The sequence below is a fragment of the Gobio gobio genome (assembly GCF_949357685.1).
Source record: "Gobio gobio genome assembly, chromosome: 6".
In the NCBI taxonomy this organism is placed as follows: domain Eukaryota; kingdom Metazoa; phylum Chordata; class Actinopteri; order Cypriniformes; family Gobionidae; genus Gobio; species Gobio gobio.
This window is the reverse complement of record NC_137102.1, coordinates 7,358,521-7,386,508: the sequence shown is the minus strand read 5'-3', so window position 1 is coordinate 7,386,508 and position 27,988 is coordinate 7,358,521. Positions and strand designations below refer to the sequence as shown.

The 27,988-nt window shown below is 42.2% G+C and overlaps 1 protein-coding gene across 1 annotated transcript; it reads right to left on the bottom strand.

The window, feature by feature from the left end:
• Positions 1–40: 40 nt before the first annotated feature.
• mrc1b (mannose receptor, C type 1b) lies at positions 41–27,988 on the bottom strand. Its single transcript, XM_079819618.1, has 32 exons — positions 27,898–27,988; positions 27,483–27,735; positions 26,945–27,328; positions 26,473–26,649; positions 25,471–25,623; positions 25,261–25,374; positions 24,888–25,025; positions 22,472–22,651; positions 22,199–22,356; positions 21,097–21,213; positions 20,865–20,980; positions 20,489–20,637; positions 20,188–20,387; positions 17,315–17,436; positions 16,824–16,896; positions 16,578–16,731; positions 16,444–16,479; positions 16,193–16,359; positions 15,988–16,049; positions 15,803–15,903; positions 15,556–15,698; positions 13,265–13,367; positions 12,913–13,055; positions 12,777–12,821; positions 12,601–12,691; positions 12,270–12,499; positions 11,757–11,922; positions 9,719–9,874; positions 9,510–9,623; positions 9,185–9,373; positions 909–941; positions 41–706 (listed from the first exon to the last, which is right to left on the bottom strand). The coding sequence occupies exons 2-32, from the start codon at positions 27,544–27,546 to the stop codon at positions 492–494; spliced, it is 4,293 nt and encodes a 1,430-aa protein (XP_079675744.1). The 5' UTR covers positions 27,547–27,735; positions 27,898–27,988; the 3' UTR covers positions 41–491.

The following is a 27,988-nucleotide window of genomic DNA, read 5'->3' as shown; positions in this document are numbered from 1 at the left end:
TCGGTGTAACTGAGGTGGTTTGCGCAAAAACAGAGATATATTACAGTGTACATATTAAAGTTTATTCAGAGACAGTTTTTATGTAAAAAATAAACAAAAACTTTTTAAAAACTTGTACAAAAGCCTTGAAGTAGCATCACAGGGAACCATACAGGACAATGCCATATTAAATCAGTGGTTTCCTCTCATGTTGGTTGAAACATTTGATTCTGATTAGTCATACGCACTATGTAGTCCGAATTTTTTTTTTTTTTTTTATAGCATAATGACTGCTAAACTATATAACTGACATCTGATTCCTACATATCAAATTTGATTTTATATCCGAAAAAAAATTCAGCTGAGTGGCCATGTATAAAGCAGGATAAATTACAGCCATTATCGCAAAATAAACCTGATGATCCCTGTCATTGTTTATTTTATGATAATGATCGGCTGAGTGTATATTATCCCTTACATATATACAAGTACTAAGACATTATAAAACAGGTCTATTCAGTGATCTCAATGTGGCCGAGCAATGATTTGTTATCTTTACTATCTGAATGAGCAGCCTCTGTGTTATTATACATGGGATTCTCAAATGTAGGCAATGACCGTCTATTTGAACTTCTGTAGTAAATGTATCCCAGAGCTCCCAATACGCAGACCACTGCAATAGTAAAGAACACAGCCAAACCAGTATTGACCTTGTGAGGTTCAACACCTGTGAAAAAAAATAAAATAATGTGTGAAACTGTGATATACACATTATATCAAACTACAAGTTTACTATATTAGATATGCTGTTAATCATTTGAGTGAAGCTGCTGTAAGCGTGATTGTGTGAGTGTGGAATGTGATCTGTGAATGTGATGTGAATGTGAAAATGCACGAGAAAAGGCATTAGGAATAAGTCATCATATTACCTGTTTGTGGAGCCTTAGTGGTTGGATTTATTACTGCAGGAAAAAAGCATAAATAGATAATTTATTAAAATGTTGGGGAGTTTTACTTCATCTCCCTTTTACTCTAAACAATCATAATTAGCATATGTATTCATATGAATAATATAGGTGAGACTAAAGCTAGTTGTCAAGTTTCCAGTGACTAGATTTTTTCTTCACTTTATGAAGTGTTGGGGGGAACGCATTACAAGTAACTCGAGGTAATCAGATTACTTTTTTTCAAGTAACTAGTAAAGTAACGCATTACTTTTAAAATGTACAACAACATATCTGAGTTACTTTTTCAAATAAGTAACGTCTCGGTTACGGATGTAACCCTCGTTCCCTGAGGAGGGAACGGAGACGTAACGTTAGTGACTAACGAATGCGGGTTTCGCTTAGAAGCCTATCAACTTCGAGTTTAGAGAAAACGCCCAATGGCATGCCAATGCCATGGGCATGCAGAATTTGCATACGTAACTCCGCCTCACTGCATGAGTATATAAGGAAGTACGAGGCAATATCGCATTATGTTACCTGCTTGAGGAGCCAAGACTGAACTCCTGCGTTCCAGGTAGCACAGCTGATGTGGCAAGGGGACGTTACGTCTCCGTTCCCTCCTCAGGGAACGAGGGTTACATCCGTAACCGAGACGTTCCCTTTCGTTCAGTCACTACGACGTAACGTTAGTGACTAACGAATGGGGGTCCCAATATAATCCCGCCACTCAGCTGTCTTCCAGCGCCCTGCGTAAGTGTGAGTACCCTGTCGTAAGACTAGTACGGACGAAGGACTCCCACTTAACACAGGAATACCAAGGTACACTGGGAAGCATATCCCAGTGAGGGAATGCCAAAAATGCCTACCCGTGGGGAGGACTTAAGAGACACATATGAGCCGGTAGGGGCTGCATATGGAAGATCTCTAGGGTACCAGCCGAAGGTGGATTTTTAACCCTAGGGGTGGCGGGGACACGCCAAGGGAAGAAACCCGCTCACTGCGGAGACTTACGGTGAAATACACATGTGGGGGTCGCCGGAGGGAACCATGCACATGGGGCACCTGGCCGGACATGAGGGTCTGGGCTCGAAAGGGCAGACTGAACTGATGTCGGCGTCGACAGTGCTGGAGGAGCTCAGGGCTCTCGGGGAGCTCACCTGAGGAAAATATCGCACGTATCCAGTCTGTGGAGTGGAGTGGCGAGCAAGCGAAGACACCTGAGCCTGGCCCATCACCGGCCCCTCGGGGGGGCGAGTACATAGTCGGACACTGGCTCCACTCGGAGATTGTAGAATCTGGCGAATGTGTTGGGTGTCGCCCAGCCTGCAGCTCTGCAGATGTCTGCTAGCGAGGCGCCATGCGCTAGAGCCCAAGAGGAAGCCACACTCCGGGTGGAGTGTGCCCTCACACCAAGGGGACATGGTCGGCCTTGCTGCTGGTAAGCCAAAGCAATGGTGTCCACTATCCAGTGAGACAGCCTTTGCTTTGAGAGAGCACTTCCCTTCCGCTCTCCACCATAACAGACAAAGAGCTGGTCTGAGGTCCTGAAACACTGCGTCATGTCTACGTAGGCGCGGAGGGCGCGTACTGGACAGAGCAATGCCAAGGCTGGGTCTGCCTCCTCCAAAGGCAGCGCTTGCAGGTTCACCACCTGGTCCTTAAACGGAGTGGTGGGAACCTTGGGCACATATCCATGCCGGGGTCTCAGGATCACGTGAGAGTTAGCCGGCCCGAATTCCAGGCACGCTTCGTCAACCGAAAATGCCTGCAGGTCCCCGACCCTCTTAACTGAGGCCAATGCGGTCAGCAGAGCCGTCTTCATAGACAGGAACTTAATATCAACCGACCGCAAAGGCTCAAAGGGAGGTCTCTGCAGTGCAGTTAACACTACTGCGAGGTCCCAAGAGGGTACGAGAGGAGAGCGAGGAGGATTCAGTCTCCTGGCTCCCCTCAGGAACCTGATGACCAGGTCGTGCTGACTTACCTTTTTGTTCTCCAAGAGATCGTGGTGGGCAGATATTGCAGCCACATATACTTTGAGGGTGGAGGGAGACAGCCTTCGCTCCAGCCCCTCTTGGAGAAACTCAAGCACGGACCCGATCGGGCATTTCCAGGGGTCTTCTTGGCGGGAAGAGCACCAGGTGACGAAGAGGTTCCACTTCAACGCATAGGCATGCCGAGTGGACTCTGCCCTAGCGGAAGTGATGGTGGCGACCACCGTAGGTGGTAGGCCACTCAAACCTGCCGCGTCCCGTCTAGGAGCCACACGTGGAGGCTCCAGAGGTCGGGACGTGGGTGCCAAAGGGTGCCCCGTCTCTGAGTAAGGAGGTCCGGCCTCAGAGGAATAGGCCAGGGAGGGGCTGTCACAAGGAGTACGAGTTCGGGGAACCAGGTCCGGCCGTGCCAGTGCGGGGCGACCAAAAGGACCTGCTCCTTGTCCTCCCTGATCTTGCACAGGAGCTGTGCGAGTAGGCTCACTGGGGGGAACGCATATTTGCGTAGGCCCCGCGGCCAGCTGTGCGCCAGTGTATCCGTGCCGAGCGTGCCCTCGGTCAGGGAATAATACAGGCTGCAGTGGAAAGAGTCGTGGGAGGCAAACAGATCTACCTGTGCGTCGCCGAACTGTTCCCAAATCAGCTGAACCGTCCGGGGATGGAGTCTCCATTCTCCCAGGAGGGGCTGAAACCGCGAGAGCTCGTCGGCTGCGTGGTTCAGGACTCCCGGAATATGGACAGCACGAAGGGACCTCAGGCGCTTCTGACTCCATAAAATGAGATGGCGGGCGAGTTGAGACATACGGCGGGAGCGTAGACCGCCCTGGTGGTTGATGTACGCTACTACAGCCGTGTTGTCTGTCCGGACAAGTACATGTTGGTCCTTCAGCAGCGCTCGGAAGCGGTGCTGGGCGAAACGTACTGCCAGCAACTCGAGGCAATTGACATGCAGGAGGCGCTGGGGTCCTGTCCAGGAGCCCGCGGCTGCTTGTCCATTGCACATGGCACCCCAGCCCGTGGCAGAGGCATCCGTCGATACGACAACATGCCTGGACACTCGTTCTAAGGGCACACCGGCCCGGAGAAAACTGAGGTTCGACCACGGGGTGAGCGTCTGTAGGCAGGCCCGAGTCACTTGGATCCGGAGCGTGCCAGACTGCCATGCCCATCTCGGGACTCGATCGCAAAGCCAGTGCTGAAGCGGTCTCATATGAAGCAATCCGAGCGGCGTTACCGCGGCTGCAGATGCCATATGCCCCAGGAGCCTCTGAAATAGTTTCAGTGGAACCGCACTCTTGCTCTCGATTTGACGGAGGCAAGTCAGCAGAGACTGCGCACGCTCGCTCGAAAGCTGCGCGTACATGGCGACGAGTCGATCTCCATACCGAGAAAAGAGATCCTCTGCACGGGGCAAAGTTTGCTCTTTTCCCAGTTGACCCGAAGGCCCAGACGGGCTAAGTGGTGGAGAACCAGATCTCTGTGTCCGCAAACCTGCTCTCGAGAGTGGCCCAGTATGAGCCAGTCGTCGAGGTAGTTCAGGATGCGAACCCCGTGCTGCCGAAGGGGCGCAAGGGCTGCCTCGGCTATCTTCGTGAAGACGCGAGGGGACAGAGATAGCCCGAAAGGGAGAGCCGCGTACTGGTATGCCCGCCCCTCGAAAGCAAACCGTAGGAACGGTCTGTGTCGAGGAAGGATGGAGACATGGAAGTAGGCGTCCTTCAGGTCGATCGCTGCAAACCAATCGTGAGGACGAACGCATTCGAAAAGGCGTTTCGCAGTCAACATCTTGAACGGAAGCCGGTGAAGGGATCGGTTCAAGATGCGAAGGTCCAGGATTGGCCGTAACCCACCGGTTTTCTTGGGTACAATGAAGTAGGGGCTGTAGAACCCCGACCTCATTTCGGCTGGAGGGACAGGCTCGATCGCACCCTTCGCCAGTAGAGTGGCAATCTCCGCACGCATGACGGGGGCATGGGCCCCGGTCACGGTATAGCGGACTCCCCTGTAACGGGGAGGAGCCTGCGCGAACTGAATCGCGTAGCCGAGCCTGACGGTCCGGGCAACCCAGCGGGACAGCCCCGGAAGCTGAAGCCAGGCTTCCAGAGACTGCAGCAACGGGGTCATACGGACGGCAGACGTACCCTGGGTGGGGCAGCGAGGCAGCGTTACCAGCCCGGACAGGGGAGGCTGTTGGGCGTCCCGGGGTCGGGGCACGGTTAATGGCTGCGCCCTGACAGAGGAGACCAGGGAAGGACTCGCGTTCCACTGGGGTCTGCTCTGCCAGGGGGCTGGCGACAGAGAGGGACGACAGTGGCGAGACCCGAGGGTGGCGCGCACTGCCGTCACCGATCTCTGGGGGCTCAGGGATGGGGTTGTCAGTTCTTTCTTTAACCACATTAGGGTGCTGCTGACCCGGGGGCCAGCAGCTGAACAAAAGATTCTCCCCCGGCCCTCCACCGGGGGAAGGAGCGGCCCTGCCGCCGTCTCCTGGAAAGAACTGCCCATCCCTGAGCCGTCCGCATCAGGAGCGCCGCTTAGCCTGGCGTTTCTTCGCGGGCTGCGGGGCTGGAGCGGACTGGGACGCCTTCCTGCGGCTGCCTCTGCGCGGCCCGGGTGGAGGCTGCTGCTTGGGTGGCGCAGAGGTAGAGGGAGCCGCAGGAGGGCGCCCTCGGCGGCGAGCGGGCTGAGGCACCTGCGCGGGCGGTTGGGTGGAGGCAGCAGCTGACCGCCGGGGCAGGATGTGTTTTATCGCCTCAGTCTGCTTCTGAGCGGCCGAGAAGTGTTGGGCGAAGCTCTCGACCGCTCCGCCGAATAGCCCATCCTGTGATATGGGGGCGTTGAGGAAACGTGTTCGCTCAGCGTCACGCATATCAGACAGGTTGAGCCATAGGTGTCTCTCCTGGACCACATTTGTGGACATCACCTGACCCAGGGAGCGTGCGGTCACCTTCGTCACCCGGAGAGCGAGGTCGGTGGCGGCACGCAACTCATTGCTGAGTCCTGGATCAGCCCCTCTCTCGTGCATATCACACAGCAACTTGGCTTGGTAAGCCTGAAGAGTTGCCATGGTATGCAAAGAAGCGGCGGCCTGCCCCGCAGCTCTATAGGACTTCGCCACCAGGGATGACGAAAACCTACAGGCTTTGGAGGGGTGCTTTGGGTCACCACGCCAGGACGAAGCGCTCTGTGGACACAGTTGCATCGCAACAGAACGTTCGACTGGGGGGACCCCAGTGTACCCATGAGCCGCGGCTCCATCGAGGGAGGTGAAGGCGGAAGAGTTCGCCAAACGTTCACGGGAAGACAACAGGGACTTCCAGGAACGCGCAACCTCTTCATGCACCTCGGGGAAGAAAGGTATTGGAGGAGCGGCCGGACGGGTGTCCGGACGCGCCGCCCCCAAAAACCAATCATCCAACCGCGAACGCTCGGGCTGAGGCGGAGGGTTCCACTCCAGTCCAAGCGCTGCGGCGGCCCGAGACAGCATGGCTGTCAATTCTGGGTCCGACTCGGGCAATGCTGGCGCACCCGAAGGTGGCAGCACAGCCGAATCATCATCCTCAGATGACTCCAGCCCACCTTGTGATGCGGCGATAGACATCACTTCCTCTTCCGCCGTGCCAAACGCCACAGTCGGGACAGCAGGAGCCGGCCCCGATGTAGACGCCTGAGCACGGACCGGGTCAGGTGCATGAGAGGGGGGTGTGGGCCGAGGAACTAGCGTCGGAGCTTTATTCCACACCGTCACCCTCAGATCACCCTGGTCACCAGCCAAAGTGCCGCCTCCAGAGGAGACCGCAGATTGGGGGGGGACGGAGGGGACTCTCGTTCCGGCATCAGCACGGAACTCACGGAGTCTCGATCGAAGCACCGAGATGGCCAGGTTCCCGCAGAGGGAACATGAGTCATCCACGAGCGCTGCCTGAGCGTGCTGAAAGCCCAAACACGTTACACAGCGCTCGTGCCCGTCAAAAGAAAAAAGCGATCTACCGCACCCAGAAGTGCACGGACGAAACATCCTGAAAAGGACGTGTCACATGCAAGCTCTTTTGTGAGAGGAAACTTTGCAGTCGATGCCGAAGCGCCCAGGGAAACACACACCAGCTGTCAGGCGGACCACTGCACAGATCAGCAGGCAGGAAGTATGCGATCACTGGAACGCGCCGTCACACCAACACCGACTGGAAAGCTGCTCGTCTCGAAGAAGCTGACAGAGTCTCAGAAGGCTGTAGGAGTGAAGAGGTAGGTACTCTTGGCTCCGAAAGCAGAAACATAATGCGATATTGCCTCGTACTTCCTTATATACTCACGCAGTGAGGCGGAGTTACGTATGCAAATTCTGCATGCCCATGGCATTGGCACGCCATTGGGCGTTTTCTCTAAACTCGAAGTTGATAGGCTTCTAAGCGAAACCCCCATTCGTTAGTCACTAACGTTACGTCGTAGTGACTGAACGAAAGGGAACGCAAGTTACTTTGTTTTCACATTTATTGATTGACAGCTCTCTCATCCCAGTGTTGAGAAAAATCGTAAGTGCAGAGGCGTTGTGTGCGCTGTGTAAACATGTTTTTTTGCATGCATTTACTCTTATTATAGAGATAAACTAATATTTATCTCACTTGAACAAAACAGATTCTGTATTCCTCAAAATGAATAAAATCAGCCAAATGCAAAGTCAGAATACTATGCAAACCAATAAAATAAATATTTGTATGCATTTAATCTCACTTTATTGACCAATATACTTGCTGCTTTCATCTTATATATAAATATTTTATATATAAAAATATTTTTTTTCTTAAATATATTCATGCATGTGTGTGTATTTATATATAAATAATTATACACAGTACATATACCTATTATGTAAACACAAACTTTTATTTTGGATGCGATTAATTGCGATTAATCGATTGCCCAGCATTAATAAAATTGTAACAAATGAAACACCAAACTCAAAAATACCCTTGTATTTCTTATATCCTATTCAATTGGATGCTATATCTGTATAACAGATTTTTTTAGTTTCTATTCTAAATATTTAAACATTCTTAAATCAAGATGAATTTACTAGATAAGTACAATTTTCAACTAAATAAGAAGATAATTCTTTTTCAGTGTAGTCAAATCTTTTGATAATTTAAAATATAATAGGCCTTAGTTGACTACATTCTAAATAAAGGATTCTGGAGTTTTGTTTTGTAGAAAGTGATTTTTTGTTGTTGTTGTATAAAGTGAATTGCTTTCTTTACAGTGACTTTCGTTTTGTATAAATTGGATCTTAATTTTAATTATTTCTTATTTAATTTTTTTAGCATGAGACTACTTTAAAAAAAAAAATAGGACAAAAAATGTAGAAAAAAATGCTCTTAGTCCTTTTTGTCTTGTTTCTAGTCTAAATGTTTAAACATTCTTAAATCAAGATGCATTTACTAGATAAGAACAATCTATAATATATGTCCTGTTGCTCTCAGTCACACACCTGAATTAAGCTCATTCATTATGCAGGTCATTATGCGGGCTATTATGTTCGTTTGTCCTCTCAGGTGATATCCAGCATTATTCATTAGCTATCATGCCTCCTCGCATATGGGTTTTGTGAAGAAAAACTGTCTTACTAATTTTAAATCAGTGTATTGTTTTATGTGAATGAGTAGGCTCAATGATTCTCACATCAGTTTAAAGCCAAAACTCTAGGCAAATACACCCATGAGTCAAAAGTCTTGTGGACACATATCTATTGTGTGTTTTGAGGCCTTAATTTTAAAACAATTTTTTTTTGTTTTCTCAAAAACCATGCATAAACATTTTTCTCTCAAAAATACAAGCATGTACATACATGTTGCTCACATATTATGGTAGCCCAGTTTGTGCTGAATACAGTGCAATTACACTTTTGCCATTAATGTGTTTATAAGCAACTGAAAAAAACACAAATGTCAGAGCATGTCAAAACTTCTAAAGGGCCCCAAAACAGCTCAGACTCCTAGGGGTTAACATTATTTACCTTTGCTATATAGTATAGTATAGTATAGTTGCTATATAGTATAGTATACCTTGTCTTAAGATAGCCTGTTTTTATTGTGTTGCCTAATGTTCACTGCACAAATATGATGATAATTTACTGTAAATTTAGGTGTTTGTTTTTTTTTAATTGGACTCAAAACGTTAGTTACTGAGATTACTGCGTTTCTCCAAGTGACAACTACTCCTATGTTACAAAATGTCACAAAATATGCTACTGTGAAATTTTACAATACGTACCTTTGGGGGTTTTGCAGATAAACGGTAAGACTGTGTAATCACAATGTCGTTTTTTCCATTTTTTAGATTTGGAAGAGATTAAAGCGCAGTCAGGATTCCAAGAATGGTCTTCATAGTCATCTTCATAATCGTTTTCTGATGCCCAGTTAGTGTAATCTACCACGCTGTTGTCTGACCATAACCAGTGTCCTGTGTAGTTAGATAATCCAGGGTGAGTTCGTTTGTAAGACAAATGAGTTCATTCACGATTTGTGTGAAGACTCTGGGGCACTGGAAAGGAGCTGAACAGAAGAGACTCCTGCATGTGAGTAGGTTGGCACATTACCTTTCTGGGTGTGGAAAAGTCCAATCCAAAAATCTCTGTTACTATCAAGGAGCTTGATGTTGCCCTCTATAAACTTCTCTTCTTCTTCATCCCTAATGCTGACAAGAGACGCTCCTGATGAGAAAGAAAAATCAAGTGCAAATCTTGTTACTCTTTGTACCTGTCATGTAATTGGGTAAACAGCTTTTAAAATCGATCTATAACCTTACCCCATCTCATACAGAGTCTAGTTGCTCTGCCCCACGGTTTGACATCAGTCACAAAAGTATAGCAACTGTCTTTGAAAGGTATCCACCTTAAAGGACTGTCATCCTCTACGTGAGGGCAATGCCCGGGTTGCTGAGCTGGAAGAGTCGGGGGAATGTCTGGGGAGAATGTCACATGGAAAAGTGTGCTTAAGAGAAAGTGATGGATTACTGTACAGCCGTTACAAGAAGCTCTATCCATTGAGTGTGGAACGATTGGATGAGACTCGTTCCAGGAGCACTGATGTATGGTGCTGTCACAGCAAAGGAGAGTTGAGGCGCGATCGAATTGCAGCAGTCACGTTTATGATCACAATTCAGTCAAAACGACAAACACAGGAAAAATACAACCGACTATTCACTGAGAAGAACGGACAAAGAAACAACTGAGGGACTCCTAGTCCAACAAGCCTTTATATCTCCTTTGTAAAAGCTTTACGAGGCATAAATAGTCCTCACTTTAGACGAGCTCAAAAAAATGGTTAACTGACAACTACTAAGTGTTTTATAACTACCTGAATTAATCACGAATAAGAGTAGAAATACATGTTAATAAAGCATTTATTAACACACTGAGCAACTATTTCTATATGTCTAAATAATAAGATGTATAAATGTACATTTAAATAGTGTATTAATCCTTAACTTACACTTTCTAAATGATCATATGAACCACTGACAACTCCTAAATAACTGGTTTGTAAATAATGTAATACTTCAATTAGAAATGATAAATTGATCATTTATAAAGTATGAAAATACAATTATTAAACACATTATAGATTATGTTTATAAATCAAGAATAAAGCATTTACAGCTGTATTTATAAACTGCCTATTAATGTCTATTAATGCTTTATAAATGATTAATTAACTATAAACTAATGCTTAACTAATGATTCATAGCGTGTAGTTACTATAAAGTGTTACCAAGTTTTTTTTATGTTTCACCAGGAATATTCCAAAAACAATTTTCATCAAATATTAGAATGAAAAATCTTATATAATGTTTGTTATAAATGTGAGATGTTAGTCAGTTGTTGTTTTTCAATACTACTGTATGTTACCACATTTTTCTTTAATTACATCACACATACATACATGCACATACACACACACACACGTTGTGTTTTCATGTTTTTTTCCATATACATAATGATTTTTATACTGTACAATCTGTATCTTCTCTCTCCCTACACCTAGGCCTGACACGATAACTACTTTTTGTTTCGCGATATATCGTCCCAGAAATAATTGCGATAAACGATATTATTGTCATTTTAAGACTATTTTATGCCACTGAATATATAATCCTAACAGTATAATAATGCAAGTAGACCTACACACTTTCAAATGACAACCTTTTAATTTTTTAGATCATGGAAATTAAGGGTAAAAAATATATTATCCTAAAAAAAATTAAAAATGTAATAAATAGTAAATAAACATTTTCCTCGTCATTCTGCGCTGACATTTATATGTGCAGTGGAACAGGGGATTGCAGCTTTAAGAACATTTGGGCTTATTCTTCCAAACTGTCAGTAGTTGTCAGGAAAACACTATAACGCCTCAAATGGCGTCTTTTTTTCACCTGTCGATAACCGCTCTGTGTATGAAGGAACTGCCCGAGAACCTCTTTCGCCTCCATCACGGAAAACATACAAGATGACAGCTCAATCGAGTAAAACGTTGGTAACATTCATTATCATGTACATATATTGTGCGATATATCGATATATTGATTATTGCAACAAGCCTACCTACACCAACCCTACCCCTAAACCTCCCAGAATATCACAGAAATATATAATTTATAAGATGTAATTTATATAATTTATAAACTGTTTTCCTCACATGGACCAAAAAGGTCAAGGATTTTGAATATTGCCCCCATAATTTACACTTTGTCCCCATAACTTAGGGTTTCCCTGAGCCACACACACATGCAAGCATGCACGCACGCAGACGCACACACACACACACACACACACTTTGTATCCCACCTGTTGATTGCTCACAGACACTGTAGTAGGTTTGATTGCAGAGAGCCGTTCTCCATTCTCCTTCTATTTCCATGTATGCACAAGGGCGGTTGGGCCGTGGTTCAGAAGAAGCCCATTTCTCCATTTTCATGGGCCAGTTATTCACCCATACAAAATATCCATTTGACTGTTAATGAATACAAATATATAATGAGTCATCACTATATCACACATACAGAGGAGTAGGAAATATGGTTCACTTTTCATTTAAAAAAGCCTCATTTAGATGAACAGATGTGCCATTTATACGCTTGTTTTTCACATAATGTTTAAAATGACTTTCATGAACATTTGCTTTTAAGATTTGACCTTTTAGGAGATTGACTGCCCATTTTATGGCAATGAGCAGCCTGAACATTCGACCAAACATCTTTTTTTGTGTACCACACACGATGAAGAAACCCATGGAGCTGACTTTACATTTTTTGGGTGAATATTCCTATTGATTTTCCCTTTCTCACTCCGATGCAGTACCTTCACACTGTTGAGGCCAATCCACATGGGCTGCTGGGCTCTGAAGACCTGCAGCTCAAGGTAAGCTTGTGTCATCAGGTCCCGAATGCTGGCAAGATGAGCCCCCTCTGCCTCACAGCGACTGTTTGCCTCACTCCATGTTAGGTTCTCTCGAATCACTTTGAAAGATGAATTTCCAAGCTTGATAAAGGTTTTAGGAAGTTCAGTCGGCACTGGGGCAATATCGGGATCTGAACATGTGAAAAAAAGAGACAATGCAAGCAGAATATTATGAAGTCAGCAGAGGATCAATCAATCTCTCTACAAGTCCACAGCGGTTGGCTAAACTCACCAACATCACGACTGCAGATGAAACTGTGAGTAGAATTACAGTCATTTGCCACCCACTTGCCAAAAGAGCCTGAACCCATAATGGCACATTCCTGTTTGAAAAAGAAACACAGCTACTGAAGCCTTTGTTATCACACACACACACACACAAAAAACTGTTTTAGCTTATCACAGTACCTGTTCATCCGAATAGTGATATTTTGACCAAGAGTATGACTCCCACTGTGCAAACAAAACAACCCATAGTCATGCGAAAACATCTTCAGGTTAAAATCATAACGTTCACTCATAAATGACAAAAATATGCTCATACTCTATAGGTTTGAGGTTCCCCTTTGGCCCAGTCTGTGAATGCAACATGACTCCCATCTGTCCACTTGAACCTCCCATTTGCCAAATTGCTGAATCCAATCCAGAAGTCTGTGGTTTTATCTCTAATCATTGTGGTTAAAAAGGCTGCAGCAGATGGATGAATATGATGTAATACATTAAACATGCAATATATAATAATGATCAAGTCAATCAAAGGGCACTGCTAAAACAACAACGAACCAAATCAACATTCACCAGATCAATACTTTAGAATAATGTCACACTTTTTATCTATCCATGCACAGAATATGACAAGATATTTACACATTCATCATCCCTCACAAAGCTTTTACCTTGTTGTTGTCTACTCATAACAGACGACAGATCTCCGCCAAGCTCTCTGCAGCGTTCTCTTGCTTCCTTCCATGTTTTCATGTCTTCCATCATGTTATAACACTATAAGGTTTTATATAAAATACCATTATTTATTTTCTTCTATCACTAATTGTCATAAATATGAATATATTTCACAAATATTGCACTGGACAATCTATTACAGTAGTGTTTTTCATAAGAAAAGGCTTTATTCTGTGAGATATGATTTTCTATTTCATTGAGCTGATGCGAAACTACAAAGACTACATTAAAGGATTAGTTCATTAGGATTAGTAGCCATCCAAGATGTCCGTGTCTTTCTTTCTTCAGTGGAAAAGAAATTAAGTTTTTTCAGGAAAACATTTCAGGATTTTTCTCCACACAATGGACTTCAATTGCAACCAAAACGTTGAACGTACACATGAGTGCAGTTTCAAAGACATTTGAAGAGCTTCAAATGGTACTGTGCGATCTCAGCTGAGGAACAGGGTCTTATCTAGCGAAATGATCCGACATTTTCAAAATAAAAAAATCAAATGCATATACTTTTTAACACCACAATTGATTGTCTTGTGCTGGTCTGCAATGAGCCAGGCATTACGTAACGTACGTTGAAAAGGTCACGGCGAACGTGGGCGGAAGTACCGCCCCATTGTTTAAAAGTGTGGAAAAGGAAGATCGTTCGAATTTTATTGTAGGTTGAATGACATTTATTATTTAATTTATCATTGTTTTACCTGTTTTGTTTAAAAAAAAAGCGTTTGTATTAGTTAGGGCTGGGCAAATTAACGCGTTAACGCGGGCGATTCATTTTTTCAGCTTAACGCATTAAAAATATTTTACGCAAATAACGCAGCGTCCGTTTTTATATCCATTTTTGCCTAGTGTTACATGATCACGCTCCTATTCATGTAAATGCTTCGAAGCGCGACAAGACACAAGAGAACGCGCTGTATGTCAATGTCCTGTCTGTGTGGCTGCGTCTCATGTCAGCTAATCGAGGGACACTCTGACACACACACACACACTCGACACACAGACAGACTCGCGTCAGTCTCCTTCTCACATCGAGTTCTATTTTGCTCTTGAACAAACAATAACAACAACACTGAGAATTTTGAGTATTCTCATATTAGGAGTCTTAAATTAGTTAAATAACGTCTTAAATGAACTTAAAGAGTTGTGAGGAAATGAGATGCGCGGGACCGCGCATGAGATCCGCGTCATGTTTGTCAGCGGCCGTTCTTAAAGTGACAGGAGCGCTGATGATGCCTGTCATTAATGTTCATCAAAGAACAATGGGAACAGAGAAAATTGTAGCTTTAATGATGATTAATCTATATTTCATTTATTATTTATGCAGTTAAGGAAGGTGTTTGATAACTATTACATTTCTGTATATGTCTAACAGGGAAGGCCACAGGTAAAAATTACATTTATTATAATGGGTTTATGTAAAGATTGTTTTAAGTTCACTTAAATTAAAAGTTGTTTTTTTAAAGCCTAATAAATGTTGAAATTGGGAGCTTTCAGTAATACTGTACTGTAACATCATAAATTTTTCATAGAGACAATAGTATCAGTGATACTGGCATTCATTCATAAAAAGATGCCATTACAACACATATTTAAAATATACTGTCTTTATTTTGGAGAGTAACTGAATTTTTACAATATCAAAATATTAAAAAATAATCGCGATTAGTTACAGAAAAAAATGCGATTAATTAGTTTTTTTTTTTAAATATCGATTCCCAGCACTAGTATTGGTACTTCCGCCCACGTTCGGCGTGACCTTTTCAACATACGTTACGTAATGCCTGGCTCATTGCAGACCAGCACAAGACGATCAATTGTGGTGTTAAAACGTATATACATTTGAATTTTGTTTTAGAAAATGTCGGATCATTTCGCTAGATAAGACCCTGTTCCTCAGCTGGGATCGCGCAGTACCATTTGAAGCCCTTCAAAGCCCTTTGAAACTGCATTGATGTGGACGTTCAACGTTTTGGTTGCAATTGAAGTCCATTGTGTGGAGAAAAATCCTGAAATGTTATCCTTAAAAAACTTTATTTCTTTTCCACTGAAGAAAGAAAGACACGGACATCTTGGATGGCATTGGGGTTAGTAAATTATCAGGAAATTTTAATTTTGAGGTGAACTAACTTAATCCTTTAACACTATAACCTTCACATTTACAATATACTTCGAATATCTAGCATTATAATATATTTTTTTATAATTTTATATATTATATGGTTATAATTACTTTTTCGTTGAAGTTTGTCCACCCAGGAGCACAGCCTCCTTTTAGCTTTTGTGTAGGGGCCACCGTGGCATTAACTGGTGGAGACTGACTTCGCTTACAAAAAAAATTATATTCATCACCACAGTTGATGCTTTCCCAGAGTCCTGTAACATTTCAAATGATTTTGTCATCATTCACAAAGAAACATTTCCTTCATCAATTGTATCAGCGGTCAATAACACATTCCAGATCAGGAGATATGATGTACCTTGAGAGGTGGTCATCTTCACACATCTTTCCTCACTGTTTTTAAATGCCGGCTGATTTTCTTCCCAAGCTTGAAATACAACAGGGGACCCATCTATCCACCTTTAAAGAGCAAACATGTATTTGTTTATTTCTTCTTTTGTAAGTGAATATTGAGGCTATTTACTGTACATTCTTTAAACTTACTGGTAAGACCCATCCAGATCAACTGTCAAACCAATGATAAACTCATTGTGCATATCTTTAGCCTGCAACACATAGAAAAAAGCACTTTAGTGAGACAGTTCTGAGGAAGTCCGTAAATTGAATGCAATATAAACCATACTCAAAATATCACACTAATACAAGTGTTGTGTGATATGCACCCCAAACGTCACTCAGCCCATCATACCTTATGCCAGAGGAACAACCACTCTTCCTTATCATTGATAGTCACAAGATCTCCATGTGATTTCTTACAGAATGTCCGTGCCTCGTGCACAGACATTGCTGAGTAGTGAGACGCATAATACTGGCCACTTCTGAATTCAATCCAGCCATCCTCGGTTTCGTTATAAACTAAAAACAAGGAACATATTTTTTAATTTTAAGATTCTCTTTTACCCCATCAGTGTGACCAAAAAAATTATGTCTGAGACTTACCTGGAGCTGTGATATTTACTTCCTTTGGGGTCTTTCCTAAAGAGAGGGCATAGCAGTTAGCTGTCAATTAAATATAGAAAATATAATTTTCTTCCTGATCTCGTGATGGAAGAACTAGAATTGGCATTGTGTACCTTTGCGAATCTGACAGAGCCAGTCCTTTTTGTCATGACAGTTCACGTCATTCCACATTCCATCGCTGTCCCAGATTGAAATTCTCATTTCAACACAATTTTCAATGTTGTTCAAATTGTTTGGTTCATCACTGGCCCAGCTTTGATAGGATGACTAAAAGACGGTAGATTTAAAAATAAAAAAGAATAATAAAAATGACATCAAATGCGAATTCTATCTAGCATTAATTGTCTTTGTGAACTCACCGAAGAACCATCACTCCAAACATAACCCACCGAGGGATCGTACATTCTATAACCAATCCATGCTGGATACCCTCTACAAGAAAAACCATGCAGTTTCTATACTTTTTTAATCAAACATTTATGTATTCATCTGTTTCAGTCATGTGACTTGTCTGCATTCCCCGTATTTACGACCATCAGTGATGTACACCGCTGGCGATAAATATAAAAACACATGAACAAACATATGTGTTAGAGGAAACCCATCCAAATCTAACATTCGTGGACATATATATGCGCGTTTATATGTATGCAAGTATGTGGAGATGGATTGTGGCTTAATTGTGGATAATTAATAGCGGATTATGACTGCTGATGGTCGGATGGTGGAAAATTCTCAAGACTGAAACAGATTAATAGGGCCTGTTATAGATCATGTGGGACTGTTACACTAGTGGAACAAATTTTTAGCTGGACATTTATCATTGTGCAAAAGGAATGATAGATATTACCCTGCTTGTTTCCAAGGAATATCAGATTCATGATGGATACTCAGAAGATCACCACCAATCTCTTGGCAGAAGTCAAGAGCTTCATCCCAAGTCTTCATCTCAAACGACTGTACATTAAAATACTGCCAAAAAAAGAGAAGGAAATAATGTTATGAAATGTTGAGGAGAGCGGGGCACAACCTAACGCTTTTTGACTTTCTCAGTTTGTGTAAATCCACTTGGGGTTCAGAGCATTTATTTTTTACACATTCGTTTCACACATGTCTAGTACAATGATGTGGTTTGTCATGTGATCCTGCCATGTGCTGCCTTTGTCATGCGATTCCCTTGTCCTCATATGTTATGTTCTCATTGGTTGTTTTAGTCATGTGTTCTCAGTTCAGTTCTATCATTGGTTCATTATCTTTATTTGTTCACAGGTGTGTCTTGTTTAGTCATTAGTCTTCGTGTATTTAAGCCTTCATGTTTGCCATGTGTCCTTGTCGAGTATTGTTTGATTTAACCTGCTGTTGGTGAGTGTCTGTCATAAGTCAAGTCAGGTCTGGTCTGGTCTGGTCTAGTCTGGTCAAGTCTGTTCTAGTCTAGTCAAGTCTGTTCTAGTCAAGTCAAGTCTGGTTCAAATCATTGTTTGTGTTGTATCTGTTCACGCTGTAAATAAACTGCACTTGGGTTTATCACTTCAACTTGCCTCCAGTGGACTCTATGTTACAAAATGCTCGACCACACAGCATGAACCCAGTAGTTGCCCTCCTGTGCATAGGCCAGGGCAATCGTTCCCTGGAGGATTATGTGGCGGACTTTAGTGAACTTTCAAACCTGGTGGACTTTAATGATGTGGCATTAAAGGACATTTTTTGCCATGGACTTTCTGAAACCCTTCAGTTCAGCTCCCTGAACTGCCTGACCCTCCATGGCTTCCCTGAACTGCCTGACCCTCCATGGCTTCCCTGAACTGCCTGAGCCTCCATGGCTGCCTGAACTGCCTTAGCCTCCATGGTTCCCTGAACTGCCTTAGCCTCCATGGCTTCCCTGAACTGCCTGAGCCGCCATGGCTCCCTGAACTGCCTTAGCCTCCATGGCTCCCTGAACTGCCTTAGCCTCCATGGCTTCCCTGAACTGCCTGAGCCTCCATGGCTCCCTGAACTGCCTTAGCCTCCATGGCTCCCTGAACTGCCTTAGCCTCCATGGCTCCCTGAACTGCCTTAGCCTCCATGACTTCCCTGAACTGCCTGAGCCTCCATGGCTTCCCTGAACTGCCTGAGCCTCCATGGCTTCCCTGAACTGCCTGAGCCTCCATGGCTTCCCTGAACTGCCTTAGCCTCCATGGCTTCCCTGAACTGCCTGAGCCTCCATGGCTTCCCTGAACTGCCTTAGCCTCCATGGCTCCCTGAACTGCCTGAGCCGCCATGGCTCTCTGAACTGCCTGAGCCTCCATGGCTCCCTGAACTGCCTTAGCCTCCATGGCTCCCTGAACTGCCTTAGCCTCCATAGTTCCCTGAACTGCCTGAGCCGCCATGGCTTCCTGAACTGCCTGAGCCTCCATGGCTCCCTGAACTGCCTTAGCCGCCATGGTTCCCTGAACTGCCTGAGCCTCCATGGCTTCCCTGAACTGCCTGAGCCGCCATGGCTCCCTGAACTGCCTTAGCCTCCATGGCTCCCCGAACTGCCTGAGCCTCCATGGCTCCCTGAACTGCCTGAGCCTCCATGGCTTCCCTGAACTGCCTGAGCCGCCATGGCTCCCTGAACTGCCTTAGCCTCCATGGCTCCCCGAACTGCCTGAGCCTCCATGGCTCCCTGAACTGCCTGAGCCTCCATGGCTTCCCTGAACTGCCTTAGCCTCCATGGCTCCCTGAACTGCCTTAGCCTCCATGGCTCCCTGAACTGCCTTAGCCGCCATGGCTCCCTGAACTGCCTGAGCCTCCATGGCTCCCTGAACTGCCTGAGCCGCCATGGCTCCCTGTAATGCTCTCCGGCCCAGGTCCGCCCACGTTCCACAGCCCAGGTCCACCCACGCTCCAAGGCCCAGGTCCGCCCATGCTCCCAGGCCCGTCTATGTTATGCCAGGGTCCTTGTCCTGCCCACCAGCACGGGCCTGACCCGACATCCCTCCCTCAAGACCGCCCTCCTAGACTTTTGTTTGTTTAGTGTGGCTTTGTTGGGCGTTGGGAGCCACCCATAGAGGGGGGAATCTGTCACGGTGTGTTTGGGTTTTGTTTCATGTTCATGTTTTCGGTTTGAGTTTATCAGTCATGTTTCCTGGTTTTGTCATGTGTTCCTGTTTGTCATGTGATCCTGACATGCCTTTGTCATGCGATTCCCTTGTCCTCATGTGTTATGTTCTCATTGGTTGTTTTAGTCACGTGTTCTCAGTTCAGTTCTGTCATTGGTTCATTATCTTGATTGTTCACAGGTGTGTCTTGTTTAGTCGTTAGTCTTTGTGTATTCAAGCCTTCATGTTTGCCATGTGTTGAGTATTGTTTGATGTAACCCGTGTCTGTTCTAGTCATCGTTTTTGTTGTATCTGTTCACGCTGTAAATAAACTGCACTTGGGTTTATCACTTCAACTTGCCTCCAGTGGAATATCGTTACAGACAGCTTAAAATGTTACCTGATATAATCAAACAAATATCCACGACAAGCTAAAATATTTTGTCAAAATACAATTATTAACTTAATCAAATAAAACAATGGCATTTTTTAAGTAAAAATAAACTATTTTTTGAGTTTGACAAACACGCCTCAAAACACAGCTATACAGCATATTTAAAAACATAATAATAAAGCATTTCTGAACATTGACTCTTAGTGATTATTCACCTTTTTCTCATGGTTCCCAAAATTCAACTTATAATCACTAAAAAGTCAAATTTACCTTGACACACATGTCTCTAGACGCAAGTGCCACCCAGTCTTCAGGACAGCTCAGGGGAGGATGGGTTGACGGGGCTGGAGTTGTAACTAGTCCATCAGCTATCTGCTTGCAGATGTATTTTTCCTTATTTGAGCAGCTAAGCACATCCCAAAGCCCAGCAACAAGTCCAGTTGTCATGGCAACACAGCCTTGCTTTCTTCCTGAAACATTAATAAAAAGTGATTCTAAAATGTAATACTATAATTATGAGCAATCAGAATTTAGAAACATTATAATTTCATTGACATTGTGTTTTTAATACCTGGCATCCCAGCATTGAAATGAGTAAAGGGGACTTTTTTGGTGTTGGTCCATTCAAAAGTGTGAAGATCCTTCTGATTAGAAAATCCAATCCAGAAGTACTTTTCTGGCCGTGCTCCTACTAGACTAACCAAAAATGCATTTTCTATTCTAATGGGGGGAAAACGAACAGATTAAATATTAATGGCTCCCTTTAATAGCTGCCTTAAATATGCAGTTTTATTATTTTATGAGGCTGACACTAAAATCTGTTCAGTTATACATTTATAAAAGTCTTTTTGTTTTAGAATTAGCTTAAAGGTTTTATCCAATGTAGTACAAATGCAGTGTCAGCTGTAGAATGGACAGAAAGCATGTAACTGAAGAAGTGATCTAACCCGGAGGAAACATCAACCAGTTGAGACTCAGCTTTTTCACACATCTGTTTTGCTTCTTCAAAGGTCTTGGTCTCAGATCCTGCCATGTAGCAGTAGTACCCATACCTAGACCAACCCTTTAAAAAAACAAAAAAACAATTGTAAATACATACATTTCACCACCTGATGTCAAAGAACATAAGAGAATAACCTCAAATTGTAGAAATGTCTTCTAATATATAAATATACATACTGTTTTGCATCCTGGGCTCGAGAGCACTGTGTCATTTTTCGAGGCTTTAGAGCTGGACTTCTTCTTGCAGATGAATCCATACTTCTTCTCGCAAATGTGATCGGCCCACTTTCCTTCCTAAAGGAAAAACAGGCATTATGCAAAAGCGTAGTTTAGCAACAGATAATGCTATGAGAAAAACTATGCAACTAGAATTTAAAGGGTTAGTTCACCAAAAAATGAAAATTAGCCCATGATTTACTCCCCCTCAAGTCATCCTAGGTGTATATGACATTCTTCTTTCAGACAAATAAAATCAGAGTTATATTAAAAATGTCCTGGCTCTTCCAAGCTTTATAATGGCAGTGATTGTTGTTCCGTTTTTTGAAGTCCATAAAAGTGCATCTATCCATCATTTAACTGCTCCACACGGCTCCGAGGGGTTAATAAAGGCCTTCTGAAATGAAGTGGCGTGTTTGTGTAAGAAAAATATCCATATTTAAAAAATAACTAGCTTCTGGCGGTCAGTGGTAGCAAGTCGACTTTGGGTGAGAGAGAGTGCCCTTGAACCCTTGACGCATGCGTAGTGACGAACATAGAAGGTGCAAAACAACGGTCATGAATTAGAGTCTAAAACAAGATTTTTTAAAGAGAAATGGCGGAGGATTTTGATATAAGAGAAGAGGGTTTTGAGTTTGTTGCCCAGCCCTATCCACAAAGCTTGTGATGCTCCTGTACATCGCGTCAGGGGTCACTCTTTTAGTGCAAGTCGACCTGTGTACCACTGACCGCCGGAAGTTAGTTATTTTAGTCTATAAAGTTTTAAATATGGATATTTTTCTTACACAAATGCACCACTTCACTTCAGAAGGCCTTTATTAACCCCCCAGAGCCGTGTGGAGCAGTTATATGATGGATAGATGCACTTTTATGGACTTAAAAAATGGAGCAACAATCACTGCCATTATAAAGCTTGGAAGAGCCAGGACATTTTTTATATAACTCTGAAAGAAGAATGTAATATAAACCTAGGATGACTTTAGGGTGAAATTTTTGGGTGAACTATCCCTTTAAGATGACTTCTCAAATAATGTGTAACATGTTTTCAGTATGAAGTTCTAACCTCTCCTCTCATTAACACACAGTCCTCTGCGTGAACAGCATTGTGACTCGGCTCCCCCACCTCCCATGAGGCAAACGTGACGCTAGACTGGTCACTCCACTCAAACAGCATCTGAGTTTTGCGGTCATTGAAACCAATCCACAGCGTGTCTGTCCTCACTGAGAATAGTGATGCAGATGATTGACTATAGCAACCTCATACAGGGGTGACTTTGTCTTTACAATCACACTATTAAAAATGCATTCCAGTTAAAAGCCAAAGATCGAAACTTACAGTATCCAAGCTGTGTGATGGCAAAGCTTTGCTCTTCTGTGTTGAGGATACTCAGCAGGTCTCCTCCTTCCCGCAGACATGTATCTCTCGCCTCCATCCATGTTCGCTTGTTGCGATGAAGCAGATAACAGTTGCCTGAATATTGAATCCAGGGGCTTTGGCAAAATCCAGTGTTCACCACTGTCCAAAAAAAAAACCAAAAATAACATTATCAACAGTAATATGCTTCCATTATTCTAGATAGTAGAAGTTCCCAATTAATCTCATGACATGCTAAAAACAAGTGAAATACAGTATGAGCTATAAATACCTTTGAAAACATTTCTATTTTCCTTATTAAATCATTATAGCCTATACTGAAGTAGACTAATGACGCATTGACATGCAGTTTAATAAGTTAGTCAAATGTATTGCTGCATCCCAATTCGCCTATTTACTATGCCCTAAAAGTATGTACTCTGTTTGTGAAGTGTATAGCAGAATAGTAGGCAAGCTTTGAGACTCTTCATAATTGTGACTTAAATGGACTGCCCTGTTGCTTAGTTATGTACATCCTGTCATCGTTTAAACTGCCTTGTCAATCAGTTAAAATCCCCCACAGTCATTAGAATTTAATGTCCTACTGTATCTTAAAGAATAGCACATGTACCACATTGACCTGCCAGTCATGGATCTTTCATGCGGAGAACACTTCATATGTTTGCATTTAACCCTCTGGGGTTCTTCACTTATGGGTCACACTCAGGACCTTCGGGTCAAAAATGACCCGGAGGGCGGGATTAAGATAAAAAAAGATTTGAGTAAAATCAATGAAATATATTTTTGTTCAATAATATTTTTTCTTTTCTTTTTTGGTGTTTTGAGATAATTTTATGATTAATAATGTATATTTATGCAATAATTATGACCCATTTTTTCCCCATTATATATATATATATATATATATATATATATATATATATATATATATATATATATATATATATATATATATATATATATATATATATATATATATATATATATATATATTATTTTTTTTATTTTTTTTATTAAAGCTGTATTTCATTTTAGAGTCAAGCCTAGGCCTCATGTAAGCAATTTTTTTAATGAGATCGGTGCCATCCGGTGGACACATTGAGCATTTTTATCACACAACAGGCTAACACAATAGCACATTTTTACCACTATAGCATAGTCTTGTGTTTTATAAAAAAAAAATTAAAAATCGTAGCTTCATCGGAATGGTAAGAAACTTGATGACTTTATTGGTTCTTTGTATATGAACACCCAAAAAAATTGGGGACAGGATTTGAAAAGTCTAAGGGGTCGTACAAAAAAATAGTCACATTCAGGACCTTCCAATAGGAAATAAATGGGAAATTAGTTTTTTTTCTGCCTACAATCTACAAATCAGCCAGAATGCAGAAAAAAAGGACTCAATAGTGAAGGGGTGAATCTCTAAAACATCAAGAGTGCAAAACAGACAAAAAAACTCACACACACACACACACACACACTTATACACACAAAAACACACGCACACACAAATTAACGTGTGCGATTCCAAAAGCTAATTGTGTTTTTTTGTGTGTGTGTGCGAGAGAGTTTTTTTTTGTCTGTTTTGCACTCTTGATGTTTTAGAGATTCACCCCTTCACTGTTGAGTTCTGCATCCTGGCTGATTTGTAGATTGTATGCACAAAAAACCTCTGTATTTTCATATTTTTGCCAATTTCCCATTCATTTCCTATGGGGGTCATTTTTGACCCGAAGACCCTGAGTGTGACTATTTTTTTTACCTGTCCCCAATTTTTTTGTGTGTTCATATACCAAGTACCAATAAAGTCACCAAGTTCCGTACCATTCCGATGAAGCTACGATTTTTAACATTTAAAAAAAAAAAAATTGGGTCAGAAATGACCGAAGACCCCCAGAGGGTTAAAAATGAACAACCAAATCTTTATAAAAGTTCACAATGCTGTTGGAGATATATAATGTGAATAACATCTTTTCGTCAGGTTAGAAAATAATTATGAATCACTCAAAACCCTTTGTCTAAATCTCTCTACTTAACCGTCAGCCTAACATATCCGCCATGTTTGTAGTTTTTAAACATTCGTGTTTATAGTTCTAATCGAATCCACATTCCAGCATGCAATGGGTTTTTGGGCAATATTAGCCGTAGAGAGTGCACGGGTCAAATACTAATTTCAGCTGCATATGCATATGAGAGCCACTCAAGCATTTGTGGGCCTTTATGAATAAATCATTAAAAGAACGAGTCAATCGCACTACACAGATCGCGCTATATGTTTGATTTTTCATGCACAGCACCTTTCTGACACTGCTCGACTCACTAATATCCACTCCCACATCGCTGCTATGTGGAATAAAAAAGTGGTTGGAAAGCATACCTGGTGGAATAGTAGGAACAGAATGGCCTCTTTGGCAGATGTACCCATGTTTTTTCGAACAAGGTTTGTTTAACCATTCAGAACTCGATTCGTATGTCAGGACACCACAATTGTAGCCTGGTTGTGTGGTTGGGAATCCTTCAACAAAGACAGAAATGATCATTTCAGTCAATTATGCTCAGTTAGCTAGTGAAAGCTGGTGAAAACAGGCCAAAGACATCTAGGATATGATGAATGAAGGCATAGTAAACTTTTCTCAATTCATGCAACATTGACATTTATTAAAATGCAAATTTCTTTTTATCTGTTTGTTCATCACTTGAGCTACAGGGATTCAACAAGACTGAATCCTTTCATTGAAAGAGAGTCTTACCACTGAGCCAATTCAGATAACGTAAAGGTTGTCCATTGCTCCACTTCCATCCACTGGACACATCTAATTTGTTTAGACCTGTCCATAGTGAGACGTGTATATTCTGAACCATTCCTAAAAAAAAAAGTGAGAACGAGCACTTTTCTTTTAGCATTTTATTCTTTGGATAACGATGACTCTATTCAGAGTGTGTCTTTGATGGGACTGTACCTGCTATGAAGGTGTGTTCATGAGGTTCAGAGACACTCAGCAGCTCCGCACCTTGCTGCTGGCAGCTCTTTCTAGCCTGGTACCATGTCAGGGGCGACTTATCATTTACTTGGTAATAGACATTTGTCAGAGGATGTTTGGTCCAATATGCACCTGCAAAAACATAACTACCCATCAATATATGCAAGCCAATGTTTAATTTTTACACGTAAAAAAAATCCCAGTAAAATTTATGGTAAAAGACTGGCAGCTGTGGTTGCCAGAATTTTACCGTAAAAAATACGGTAGCAATATTTTAGGTTTTACAGGACAGCACTTTATTTTACAGTTCAAAACCGTATAATTTAAAGGTTTAAATTGTAATAATTACGTGTACGCTGTAAAAATTGACCTTAAGTTTACGGGGAAAAAAAACATATATCATTAACTGAAATAGTGTTAAATTACCAACCTATTGAAATACTAATATCTGTTATGTCCCTTTGATATATAGCCTACTCACAACCACCAATCACAGTGGAGCTGAGAGTCACATGATGAATGAAAGCCCCTTACGAGCAGCTTTTATAAGGACAATACTAATATGGGAGGTGTCATTCACACAAACACTAAACACCATCATGGTAACATACATGAAATTTAAAAAATTCAATAATTTAACAACATTAGATGTAACATAAAACCCTAATGTGCAAAACTGATTGGAAAAAAATAAGAAAATACTTCCATGAAAATACATCAAATATGAAGTGTCATGCAAGGAATTCTGGGAATGTCAATTTATGTTTTTTTTTTCACTGTAAATCACACAATGTTCTTTTTCACTTCCACAAACGGTAAATTTTACTGTAAAATTAAATTAATAGATCTATTACAGTTATTCACCGTATATAGTACGGAAGCTTTCTGTTAACCAATTAAGTTTTCACCCTAGCACCATACCATTATTCATTATTGTGCAGGTAACACTTGAAACATAAAATGGAGGGGAAGTAAACCTACTTTCATGTGTTGGGCAGTAGCCCCACAGCTGATTAACATGGTAGTCAGCCTCAATGGAGCACCATAGACGTTCATTGGGCTCATCATCTTTGGAACAATCTGCATACCATTTATTCTCATAAAGAAAAGGAAACTGACATGGCCGCCCAAATGCATTTCCATCAATGGTGTATATTTCTGTTAAAAATAATACAAGAGTTGATCAGTAGTTTACACCATGTTTTATAGTGCTGGTGAAATGATCAGATTATGCACAAAAACATAATTCATTTAAGCAAAGATATTACTTTTATTAAATAATTCAGTTAAATATTAAATAGTATAGGTTGATACATTGTCCTGCTTATTACAGCAAGGCTGTTGTATGTTACTCCCTGCATGGTGAAATAACATACATTTGCATAGAAAAGAAAACAACAGCAGCGTCACTTTATGACAATAAAGTTCAATAGAGACACATAGAGGCACATACCTTCATAAGGCCGAGAGCAAATGCTGTCCTGTGTTCCATGAATTGTCCATTTGCTCTTTTTACCAGTGTCCGTAGTGATCACTGGCACACCGTTATCATTTACAGCAAGGTACAGAGACTCATTCTTTAGGCCGAGCAATGTATCACCGTGGCATTCCCACTTCTGCAAAACATTGTCATCTTCACATTTCAGCCACTGCAGTTTTTTGCCCACTGCTTTACTTCCTACTCCAAGGCACTTCTTTGTGTAAATGTTAAAAATGCGATTATTTGAAGTCCAACGGAACTGTTGTGATTTACTGAAGGAGTCACAGGTGGCAAGCCGTTCCAGGGAGCTTAACATGCATTTGTTATAATCCACGTTGTATATTAAAAAGTTTTGTCCTGCACAAAAATAGGATGCGAAGATGCACTCAAAAAGGTATTCACACTCAAAAAAAAGTGGCTTTTTCACATTAAATAGTACTATTTGCAACAACAAAAAAGTATGATTATTATTGTCGTTAATTTTTGTTTGATTAAAGAAAAAAATACATACCTGACTGTGCAAAGCAGTTTGAAAGTTCTAATACAAGCAAAATAACTACTGTTATTGTTTTCATCTTGATCCAAATATATTTTGTGCTGCTCAGTTCATTCCAGTTTCGTTCTCTGTCTTTGGCTGAGCTTCTGCAGTCTCAGATTTGATCATGCAGACCTGCCCTTTAAACGGGTCCGATTGTTCCAATCAGAATTACATCCTGTCACGTCTCTTGCTTCAGAACTGTCGAAACCCTGTTGTCACAAGGCTTCTTTGGAAAAGAAGAAGGAATCTTCTTAATTATCGAAAATGGTCTTAGTCATTTTTATTTTGCTTCTTGGTCAGCTTTGGTTTGGGTATTTGAGGAACACAGATCATTTTGATACTATACATTAATTCACCACAGGACACCTAAATGAAGTCAAACCTTTACCTCCTAAATCATTGAGATGCTCCCTTTTCCCAGCAAAGGTTTTGCCCCGTCAGCATACACAACAATAGGAGTTAAAAAATCTGATCTGAAT

What these genes read in the sequence shown, in the direction of transcription:
- mrc1b (XM_079819618.1), bottom strand. Translation starts at nt 27,546, where the DNA reads ATGAAAACAATAACAGTAGTTATTTTGCTTGTATTAGAACTTTCAAAC. An exon ending in GTGTGTTAATGAGAGGAGAG is followed by an intron (nt 21,214 to 22,198) that starts GTTAGAACTTCA and finishes TTTTTCCTTTAG; the next exon opens with GAAGGAAAGTGGGCCGATCA. An exon ending in AGTAAATATCACAGCTCCAG is followed by an intron (nt 16,360 to 16,443) that starts GTAAGTCTCAGA and finishes CCTTGTTTTTAG; the next exon opens with TTTATAACGAAACCGAGGAT.